General features: G+C 32.9%; 2 protein-coding genes across 3 annotated transcripts; one reads left to right on the top strand and one right to left on the bottom strand.

The window, feature by feature from the left end:
• Positions 1-753: 753 nt before the first annotated feature.
• LOC137920161 (pseudouridine-5'-phosphatase-like) lies at positions 754-7,417 on the top strand. 2 transcript variants are annotated; one of them, XM_068763410.1, is made up of 5 exons: positions 754-960; positions 1,043-1,261; positions 4,209-4,427; positions 5,287-5,519; positions 6,668-7,417. In XM_068763410.1, exons 1-5 carry the CDS (start codon positions 906-908, stop codon positions 6,842-6,844), a joined length of 903 nt encoding a protein of 300 aa, XP_068619511.1. In that variant the 5' UTR covers positions 754-905; the 3' UTR covers positions 6,845-7,417. The 2 variants fall into 2 exon arrangements, with proteins under 2 accessions (XP_068619511.1, XP_068619510.1); XM_068763409.1 differs by lacking the exons at positions 4,209-4,427; positions 5,287-5,519; positions 6,668-7,417 and adding exons at positions 1,443-1,678; positions 2,219-4,070 and having other exon boundaries at positions 759-960.
• Positions 7,418-8,692: 1,275 nt separating this feature from the next.
• LOC137920330 (pseudouridine-5'-phosphatase-like) lies at positions 8,693-10,694 on the bottom strand. Its single transcript, XM_068763630.1, has 4 exons — positions 10,482-10,694; positions 10,173-10,391; positions 9,609-9,841; positions 8,693-9,456 (listed from the first exon to the last, which is right to left on the bottom strand). The coding sequence occupies exons 1-4, from the start codon at positions 10,534-10,536 to the stop codon at positions 9,280-9,282; spliced, it is 684 nt and encodes a 227-aa protein (XP_068619731.1). The 5' UTR covers positions 10,537-10,694; the 3' UTR covers positions 8,693-9,279.
• Between the last annotated feature and the right edge of the window lie 1,113 nt (positions 10,695-11,807).

Here is an 11,807-nt window from a genome sequence, read left to right as displayed (position 1 = left end):
GCGCTCTCTACTTTTCAATATTAAAATAATTTACTGTTATTATTTTTAAGGACCTTTATAATAATTGATGCTATTTGCTGAGTTGCGGTAATACGTCCTTTAACTTTTAATTGCCGTGACTCGAATAAACATAGCTTAGCAAATTGGCAAGATAAAGTAGCAGTGAGCAGTCTACAAAACGCAGAACAAGTGGCCACTAGAACCTTAAGGATTTGGCGTGTACCCCGGACCAGGAAACACAGCGTAAGTCGTCCACCCGCAAGGTGACCTTATGGTAAATGACCTTAAGGTCGTCGGAAAACCCTGGGTGTATACAGCTTCCTACCGGCTTTCCTTATAAATTTCCAACGAGGGAAAAGTCTACGTCTAACAGTGGACGTACTACAGTCAAAATGATGATGACAGTGATGATATGAATTTTAAATATTAAAAAAAATTATCATCACGGATAAAAACTAAAGGGATGTAGTAGTAAATGTTTTTGAAATTAGTGATTGTCTTTCTTATTTGTGCTCAAATAAGTAATTTAAATAATAAGCTGTTTGTAAGGTTTGAAATATTTTATTTTATGTTAAGGAACAACAGGCAAAATAGTTTATAAGTACGTGACAACCATCGCACCAATCATATACATATATTATCTAAATATTACAATTTAGGTCTTGATAATTTTAATTGCAATTACCATACAAAGTATAAAGCGGGTAACCAGTTTATTTAAGGCCGCGTTCGCAATAAATTTTACCAATAGCATTTCAATTTCCCGAGTATCGACTGCCAGCTGTCAAAAGTAAAATAGTTTCATATAAGATATTATTTTGTACACTTAGGTTAAGGCGGTATTTTGTGTCAGTTCGAAAGATATTAGGTGTTTACAAAATAATTTACGAATATATCATAAAAACATGTCGTTTATTCCTGTCACACATGTGCTATTTGATATGGATGGACTTATTCTAGGTAAAGTTTTTATTACAAAATGTTCCTACATAATCATGTAATTATAAAATTATGAAAATTTACAGCAATGTTTTTATTTCAGACACGGAGAATTTATACACGATAGCCTTTCAGAATATATTGTCGCGTTTTGGAAAAGAATTTACATTTGATATCAAACTAAAGCTTATGGGATCGCAAGCTCACGAATGTGCACAAATTTTAATCACCGATTTAGATTTGCCAATGACTGTCGAAGAGTTCATAATGGAAACGAAAGTACAATTTCAAATGCTGTTTCCTGATACAGGGTTAATGCCAGGTAATTCTGTAACTAATTAAATTTAAAACCATTTCATTTCTTTTAATTTTTAATTCACAATATAATAAAATTTATGACAATAATTAAGTTCCTATTAATGAAGGTTGTCGAGATTTAAGAGTAAATTTACAAGATAAAAGTTGTAGATCGGAAACTAATACCATATGTTAAAATGTTTTAGGTGCAAAAAGGTTAATTGAACATTTCCATGAAAATAAGGTGCCCATTGGACTAGCAACTAGTTCCAGTGAAGAAAGTTATCATTTGAAAGTGGACAAACATCACACTCAACTGTTCTCTTTGTTTCCTTACAAAACATTTGGTTCATCAGATCCAGAGGTGAAAAGGGGAAAACCCCATCCAGATATTTTTTTAGTTGCCGCTTCAAAATTTCCTGATACCCCAAAGCCAGAACAGGTAAGTAGCTTATATAATTAAAGACTTTCAATTTAAATTATTCTGTTGGAATTTATAAATTGATAAACTATTTCTTGAAGATTTTTTCAAAAGCTAGTGTTTTGCAAGCGCTAGTGATGTAAGTATTTGAAAGTTGGAATAAAGGAGTAAATTCACCAAAAATAGAATTCCCTGTTCATATGGAGTATACAGATAGAACACCTAGTTAATTTTAGTTGTATACTTTCGAAGATTAGGTAGTAAAATAAAAAATATTCTTAGATAAAGTCACTAGGAATTGATAAAGAGAATGAGGACTGCAGTTAAGCATAAGCATCATTAAATGTTAAAAACTTGGTAGCTGGTAAATATATATACTATAGTATTATTAAAACCACTGTAGTGCACCTTAGGAAATTGTAATATGGAAGCATAGAGGCTGAGGAAAAAACTGCATGAGCCCTCTGTAAGCCCATCTAGCCATGCTCATATCGAAGGCCTGGAATGGTGGTTTTGGTACTACTATAATTCCATTTGTAAATAAAATCACTTATGTTTTAGTGCTTAGTGTTTGAAGATGCAATAAATGGAGTAAAAGCTGCTAAGGCTGCTGGAATGCAAGTAGTAATGGTGCCAGACCCAAGGATTGAAAAAAGTCTTACAAAAGAAGCAACTTTAGTTATAGAAAGCTTAGAAGAATTTCAGCCACAACTGTTTGGATTACCACCGTTTAAGTAATTTTTTTTCAATAATATAGTTATCACAATTGTACTATTCAAAGTTCAAGATAGATATGCTTGAGATTTGTCTATGTGTATGAAATATTTTTGTCTTATAAAAAATGTAACAAATTCACCAGTATTATCAAAGTTTATTTTTTTTGTATATTACTAAAACACATGATTTAATAACTAATGTTACACAAATTTACACTGTTGGAATCATGCACTGCTATAGCCTTTATGTCTATAGTAGTACACCAATCTTTTTTTTTAAATTTTTAGTTGTGTCACAAAACCAACAATTTTAATTCAGATTTTGACAGTGCTTACAGAAACTTTCTAAATCACTATAAATGCAATAGGGGGATAACCATAATTCAGGTCTTGATCCAGCCTATAGTAAACATGCAGGTTTGTATCAAGAAGTAAGATAATCAGTTGCAAAATATGATTTATATTTGTATTTTTACATGTTATGTACTTAAGAATTCTATTTTTACTAAACACTATTTTTTTTTGTAATAAAGTGATTTTTTTTCATTTCATAAATGCTTATGTAATTTATGTGATTTCATTATAACGTCTTTTGAAGTTTTTTGGGAATATCTTTGTATTTTTCTCATCTTACAGGAGCTTTTAAATAGTGGTACAGATCCTCAAATTTGTCATAGGCCACGTATTTTTTACGCAATTTTTGTTGTACCCATTTTTAAGGAATGTATCTACGGCGTCAAAAAGAAATTGGTGTAATTTTGATCCTCAATGAGTGATTATGTTTAGTTTCTAATTGTGATAAAATTATAGAATAACCAAAATCTGATATGTCATATTTATCATTATGCACTGAGATGTTTCAATATTTTACCAGAAGACGTTTATGTCGTAATATTGTGAGTATAATTAGGCAAAGCAGTGGCAAAGACTAAGATTATTTGTGATATTTGCTGTTACCTTTTAATGCCTACTTTTATTTTTTATTTAAATGTTTACAGTTAATATACCCACTGACTGTGCTGAATCTTAAACTTTATGATTTTGGCATAAAGATTACAATTGTTAATTCATAACCGTTTTAGATCCTGTGAGTAAGATGTTGCGTTTTTAATTTTTATTGTAAAAAGTACAAAACAAAGTTTCTTTATTTATTTAAATAGATTGTATCTAGCTAATTATAACATGATATTATAAACTGAATAGTTTATCTCCATATACATTACAATATATTCAACTAAGTGTTTTCCATTGTGTGACAAATTATTTTTTAACTTATTTTAGTTAAGTTATTCATTATGTAGAGAAGTATTTTCTCTATAATGAGCTTGAGACTATACTTTATTCCACTGACTAGTGATTTCAGATATAGTGTGTTTAACAACTGTGTGTAAATAACATTTTGTCAAATGTAGAAATAATTTAAATAATTGTAATAACTTAAACATTGTATAGAGTAGTGTCAACATTTTTTAAGCCATAACAATTGTACTTAGTTCATACTTTGTAACGAGTTACGTTTGCAAATTTTGGTTTTTTATGTTATCAGTGTTATTTCTAATGATATTGTCTATTGGACAAGTCTCACTTCTTAGTTATGTAAACCATAGATAAGATAACCGCAATGTCACAAAAGATTTTGTTAAGTATTTACGAGACAGTTCCTTTAGTGTTTAGTTTAAATTTTAAAAGTTTACTATTTTTGGGGAATAAATATGATTTTGAAACCTGTAACTCATGTTTTATTTGATATGGATGGCTTGATATTGAGTGAGTTAAAGATGAAAGAACATAGAAACTGTTTTCTACAAATGTTTAAATACAGAACATTATTTCAGACACTGAAGATCTATATACGATAGGATTTCAAAAGATAGCTTCTCGTTATGGAAAAGAATTTACTTTTGCTCTGAAGTGTAAAATAATGGGTCAACAGAGCCGAGAATTTGCTGCATCTATTATCGATAGCCTTGAACTACCTCTCACGGTCGACGAATTTTTAGAACAATCTCGAACAATTTTTAAAGAATTGTTTCCAGAATCTAAAGTATTACCTGGTTAGTATATTATATATAGTTTTATTTTGTTTTATGTGATAGTTGTTTTAATTTGAAACATTTTTATATTCATTAAGAATCGCTAACAAACTTAACAGTGTTACAAAGCAATAAAATATACAGGACTAAATGTAATTATAATGATAAGCAACATCATGAGCTAGTTTAACAAAAAAAATATATAATGCCGTACCAACAATAAATCGACATACAACAATAAACCTACATATCTTAATCTAATTTTAAAAGTTAGTATTTTTTTCATCTAAAATGGTTTAAATTTTCTCTTTAACATGGTGGATTTAAAAGTTGTCTGGTCATGTTATCGATTTCGTTTGATTCACAAATTGTGTCATCATGACACGCTCGATGTAGAAAACAATTTATTTTTCTTTTTGAATTATAGGCACTATTGTGAACATTCTTCCAAGTATCTTAACCGATTAGGCCCAATATTTCATTATTTATTCATTTTATTTTTTTTAATATCACCCGCTATTGGGGGCCTTTCGTTCTTCTATCTTTTTTCAATATTTCATCATTGTGTTCTGATGCAGGAGTTTGTATTTATAATGCTACCGAATCCGCTGAAACTTGCCTTAGGAAAGTGCAGCGAAGTTGTGGCCAAAGAAAAAAAAAGGGCATAAGTGCCGCCGCCGCGAGCGTTTACGACGAACTGAAGAAACAGCGACGGTTCTGCATTACTATCGCACGGTATAGCGGTTTCGGTAGAATTATAGTAAAATCACAGGTCCAAACAAATAATACAAACAAATCAATATTTTGTATTCCTAAACCACATGTAGCGACGTGCAGGTCTTCTTAGATTTTTTTGTTATAACGTTTTATATCTTTTCAGGGGTCGCAAAATTAATTCATCATTTATGCCAAAAAAATGTGCCTATCGGACTAGCTACCAGTAGCAGCGTGGAAACTTATAATTTAAAAGTACAAAAGCATACCGATTTATTCGATTTGTTTAAATACAAAACTTGGGGATCGTCTGATCCTCTAGTAAAAAGAGGGAAGCCTTACCCGGATATATTTCTTGTCGCCGCCGCTAAGTTTCCAGAGAATCCAGTGCCAGAGAAGGTAATTAGACAAAAGCAATGATGTGAAAAAAATGAATGATGAAATGTCGATATATATGTATCACGTCAACCGATAGACGCCCATAGCCGCTGCGTAGACCTCCCTTAAGATCGCCATGATATGGTCATCGTGTCATGTCTTGCTCTGCTCGCTTTCAGCGACTTCCCGCTACCTTGACTACGTCGTCAGTCTACCTAGTGGTGGGCCTAACCACGCCACGTCTACCGACTCGTAGTCGCTGCTCGAAACCTTTATATCCTAACTGAAATCGATTGCACGAGAAATTTTTCGAGTTATGTCGGTGAGATAGGTTCTTGATCTTCTCATTTATGATTCAATCTCGCAGTGAAGCTCCGGGCATAGCCCCCCGCCGTTGCTTTCTGGGTGTCCTCGAACCTTCTTTTAACGACCACGTCTCAAAACCATAAATCATCATCGGCACACACTAGTTAAATACCTTCGTCTATCATGAACATTTAAGCTGTAATACACCCAATGCTAGACTTAGGCCTCCCCCATAGAATTTCAATAGTACCGGCTGGAACCGGTCTGCATGCAGCGTCTTCCTACGATCTTTACTAGATCATCCGTCCACCTTCTGGGTTAAGGTTCCACGTTGCGTTTGCCGGTCCATGTTCTCTACTGGAAAATCACAAGGCCTCATCGGCCATCATTTCTGCACGCCAAGAGGCCTGACCACTGTCATTTCAACTTGCCAATCGGCTGGGCTATGTAGTACAAGTACATAGTTTGTCGAATAACCTCTTACCTGATTTGATCTCCTAGAGAAATCTGAGGCATAATATTACAATATGTTACGTTATTTTATTCGAATAGAAGGCCGACAAGGTCTTAAGTTTCTTTGGTGGACAATCACAGAGTGACTCGCCATAAGAGCCTTTATAGGAAACCTATGCTTGGGTAACTAAAAAAGCACTGAATGACTGTCAGGAGCTTTTCAGAAAGATAGAACCTCATCTGAATCACTGAAGGTGTGGTGTTACAGTGCTACGGAAAGCGCTGTACCGCGCCCCAGACATACGCGCGGCCTCTTCTTCCCGCCAGTCCGTCATCAACGCTAATGCTCTTTTCTCCTCGGCCCCCACCTCGCCGCGCTTTCGCTTAATTGTTAATATTTTACATTTCAGGTTTTAGTGTTCGAAGATTCTATAAACGGCGTGAAAGCTGCGCACGCAGCTGGCATGCAAGTTGTAATGGTTCCTGATATGAGGTTAGACCGGTCCCTTGTCCCAGAGGCGACGCTTATTTTGGACTCAATGGAGAACTTTCAACCGGAAGCCTTCGGTTTGCCACCATTTGAATAATTATTTGTAAAGTAATGAGGTTTAAAACTATCATGACTGCAAAAGGAATCTTTATGACTGGAAAATGATCTTGAACTATTAGCAAATAACGTGTAGTGATATTAAATCCAAGTTGGAAGCGCCGGATAAAAGGACAGGCAACAGGCGTTGATATTAAATTTAGAATATTTTTACATTCAAATTTTATTCATATTTTATAAATAAAATTCATCATTTAAAATTTTTTATTTTTAGTATATTAGAATATTCTTGCCCAGAGCGCTCAAAACTATAGAACCGGTCCTGGCTGTTGGCTTATACTATTTGTATTGTAAGTTATACATAGATGTTTTATCTATGTATCAAGTGAATACAATTTTAACTTATTTTATGTATTCTACAACAATGAAATTTATGATATTTTAAGAAATATAACACATTTATCAAAGCTGGTGTAGACGAACTAATTTTATTGCCAACTTTAATTGTTACGTGACAACTGTACGTGTCTCATTACTATTCTTAAACTTATTGAGGTTATAATGTTTAGATAAAAACTTCCACTTTGTACAATATAGCACTATGTATACACAATTTTTTACGTGGCAAACGTTGTTAATGAATAACGTTTAACAATTTTGTTAAAATAAAAAAATTAAAAGTGTTGTAATTTTATTTACCTTTATTCCCAAACTAGAAAGAATCATAATTATTATACTAGACATAGATATCTGATAAGACGTTTTTGAAGCGCCTTACATCCTGCGGCGACTCTAACAAGATCGTCATTCTAACAATACTTGGTGTACAAAGACGTTAAGTCGCCCAACAAAAATCAGTTGCACAAAAAAGTACTCGTTTGTCACATTGCGCAATAAAGTCCTGGCCGTGCACAACACGAAATAGGCACTATAATAGCAACAAAGGAAAAATACTTTAGGTGCAACAATACGTCATCGTCAATAGTGTATCGAAAAGGGAAATTCAACAGAAACCAAATTGTTCATTTACGTCGGTATAAATACGGGCGGAATGAATATACATACTTCTACATTGGACTTGTGTTAGTGTTGTTATGACCTCAAGACCTACCGGCGCTAGGAACAACCCCACAACATTATAACCCATCAAATAAAACTAAGCTCTAACAGGTCAGATGGTGTCGACCAAGCGTGTTAAACTATGACTTTCCTAGGTCTACTAGTTTTCCGTTATCTCGATTCCTAAGTTCAGCAGAGTTGTATAAAACGTAATAGTCAACAGCACCCAAAATCACTGAATTTGAATAAAAAATTATTGTATCTAAGTTAGCGACAGCCGACTAAAAGGTTTCTACATTAAAAAAAAATAAGCTTCATAAATAAATGTTTTTTATTAAGTGCTAAAAACAAAAGTAATAAAAATTGCTTAATTTTCACTCAATGTATGTCGTAAAAAACAAGTTATGAACACAGTGAGATTAGGATTAGAACATTTGCATAAAGTATCCTTATATATATTATAATACCACTAACAGTTGTGACATAGAAAGGACTAGATTGTTTTCTTTAAACTTACTGTTGAACTTTTTCCTAAGCAAACAGGTCTAGACACATTTAGAACTATGTTTTATGGAGTGGTCTTTGAAGTAATTTTTAATATATTATGTATAAAGTATTTATAACCAATTCTTTCTTTGATATGTCTATACAGCACACATGATTAATTTTTCGGATTTTTGCAATAAAAAATATAATTTTAAACTGTCTTATTTGCTTTACCTTCAACCTTATATCAACAATATCCATATAAATGTAAATATATATTTAAGTAACATTTATTCATAATAACCAAATGTATATATATATATATATATATACATATATATGTAGATGAAAACCTAATTATGCTTTGGAGGAGTTACAGAGGTAGATGAAATACTGTTTTTATGAATACTTTCAACTATATCATGAGATGGGTTGGCTTAAATAAAGCTAACCCTACCAAAATGAGTGCAGTGCCACTTGGTTGGGAAAACAAGACTGCATAGACAAGACGAGAATACTTTCACACCACAAGTTTTTTGCTCGTGATAAAACATGCACTAAATAGAGAGTACTAAAGGTAACAAATTGTCTCTAAGGAATCAAAGGGTGTGTAAAATTTCAATGGTGAGTAATAAATAAAAATGATTTCTTGTCATAAATGTAAAAATAAATTACACATACATCACCAAGTGGAGTAATACTTTAAGTGTTTTAAGAATATTCAAATTTAACATAAACTTAACAAAATTCCAAGAAACCAATGCAGTAAAAGTATACATGATCATGATGTATAATAGAAGTCACTTTACCAAAAATATCTTTTCAACATTTAAAACATTTCAACTATTTTATAGAGTTAACTCTACAATATTCTTTTATACATTTTTATAATCATCACATTATATCACATGACATTGATTATCTATTTGTTTAGTCATATGGAGGCAAGCCGAAGAGTTCAGGTTGAAATTCTTCTAAAGATTTTAAGTGTAATGTAGCATCTTTGAGTAGTTCTGGTTCAATGCGTGGATCTGGAACAACTACAACTTGCATTTTAGCAGCACATGCTGCCTTTATTCCATTGACAGCATCTTCAAAGACCAAGCACTGAAATTACATGTTTATTAGAAAACAAATTTTTAAGTAATCAGTACATATCAAGGTAATATATGCATTAAAATACACTAATAAACTATTCATGTCCAATACTTCTGCTGATTTGTCTATTTATAATAAAGGGAGTAAAATACAATACTCACATCTTCAGGTTTAGGCTTGTCAGGGAATTTAGATGCGCAAACTAAAAATATGGCAGGATCTGGTTTCCCCTTTGTAACATCAGGGTCTGTTGTACCCATAGTGAGGTGGTGGAAATTTTTTAAAAAATCTTTATTATTTTGCATTTTCAAATCCACACTGTCTTGACCCGAACTAGTTGCTAATGCAATGGGAACACCTTTGCTGTGCAAATGTTCAACTAATTTTTTTGCACCTTTAAGGATAAATAACTTTTTTATTAAACCATCTACAATTTGAGTTGAGAAATTTTAAATCACATACTTATGAATTGATATAGTTGTCAACACAGTAATTTACAAATATTAAGAAAAAAATTGATTGTTACCAAAAAATAAAAGATGAGAATTAGCAAAACTTAATTAAACTGGTAAATTAAACCAACTTGCAGTATATAAAAAATAAAAATCTTGTGAACATTGTAGTAGCTCTCTTTATATTTATTCTATTATTTTTGTCTAGATATACTTTAATTTCGTAAAAGTAATCAATCACACTAGTAACAAAATTTTACCTAAAACACTTACCAGGCATTAATTGAACTTTTTGAAACAACACATCATATTCTTTTCTACATTCTGCCATAAATGCTTCCGCATTAATTGGAAGACCTAATGTCTTAATAATTTTTTCTGCACATTCGGGACCTTGGAAACCCAGTATGGTTTTTTTTAATTCCCAAGTAAACTCCTTGTCAAATTTGGCACACACTTTTGTAAACGCCTCTGTGTACAGCTTTTCTGAATCTGTAATTAAACAATTTTGATTAAGATAATATAAAGTTGAACATTACATTTAGATATATTAATTTTTTAGTTCTTTCAATGTACGTTTACCTATGAGCAGTCCATCTAAATCAAATAGAACATGTGTAACCTTCTTATATAACATTTTGGTTAAATATTTTATTCTATATATTTAAAATTATTATGTTCTTAAGGAATGCACTATATTATACTACTATATTATTATGTACTATACATTTGTTAAAAATCCTAACTAAGATCAAACAATAAAAAATTAAAACATTTATAAAAACATAACCCTAAACTTGAGGATTGTTAAATTGACATTTGACTTGCTAGGCAGTCACTAACGATGTGGTTATTTTTTAACATAAGTGTGACGGAGAAATAGTTTTGGTGGAAAGTTTGGAACTGGCGGGTTTTAATACTAATAAAACAATGACGTTTTAAAACCGTAAAAACCTCTTATGTCATTTTTATTTTGTTTTTGTGTACAAAAAATATTAATGATTTTTTTTCAAATAATTCGATAAATTTTTAAGTTTTATTACAAAAAGAAAAAATTGCACAATTACTTATTTTTTTAGTATTTTCAAAACCTGTACTGCGGGCCACCACAGCCACATTATTTTTGTGTCATATTAATTTCGAACGTTCGAATTTTGAATTCCGATGCCGTAAGTGATGTGGATTTTAAATAGCGTTTGTGTATATTGTGCAAGTAAGTCGATGGCGAAGGAGACCTATCGCCTAGAGGCGAGGCTCGCAAGACTATGTGGGACGGGGTTTATCGTGTGATATACTGTACGGAGGTGAGGCGAGAGTTCTCACGGTATTGATAATTGCCTAACGGGTAACAGTCACATTAATAAAGTGAGGAAAAAGGCCCATGACCTCTATCGTCGGTTGTTCCAGGCCACTAAGGTATCTTGGGACCTGAACGCGTAGGTGACCAAAATTATGTACTTGGCGGTGTTGGAGCCAATCATTTTGTATGCAGTGAGTGCGTGGGCGACGGCGGCTAAGAAGCTTCGCACAAAAAATTGCGTGGACCCACAGGACCGCGTCGTTGCACTCGGCCCTAATTCTCGCCAGATTGCTTCCTCTGTACTAGCGGGGCAACGAAGCAGCCTTTTATATAAATTAAACATGATCATTCTCGGTGGGTAATAGCCGAACCGGTATCTGGAAGTGTCAGTCAACCATTTAAAACTTCCATACCCGTCTGGTCAGTTTGGCGTAGAATTCTACTGCCTAAAGAAAGGTGAGATAACGGCCCGAATTGCCACCGCGGCTGCCGCAAAGACATTAAAGTAGGCGCGGTGTTCTTCGCCACGCGGGACGCTGCATAGTTGTACTTCAAAAAACTTTATTTGGGCAGCTCCTGCACTGTATACTAGGCAGTGTTGCTGGCTG

Source organism: Battus philenor, unplaced genomic scaffold (assembly GCF_028537555.1).
Source record: "Battus philenor isolate CCGP_79_NKW_IND1 unplaced genomic scaffold, ilBatPhil1.0.hap1 SCAF_18, whole genome shotgun sequence".
NCBI classification, from domain to species: Eukaryota; Metazoa; Arthropoda; class Insecta; order Lepidoptera; family Papilionidae; genus Battus; species Battus philenor.
Note: the sequence above shows the minus strand (reverse complement) of the source record. Positions and strands in the feature narration are given on the sequence as shown.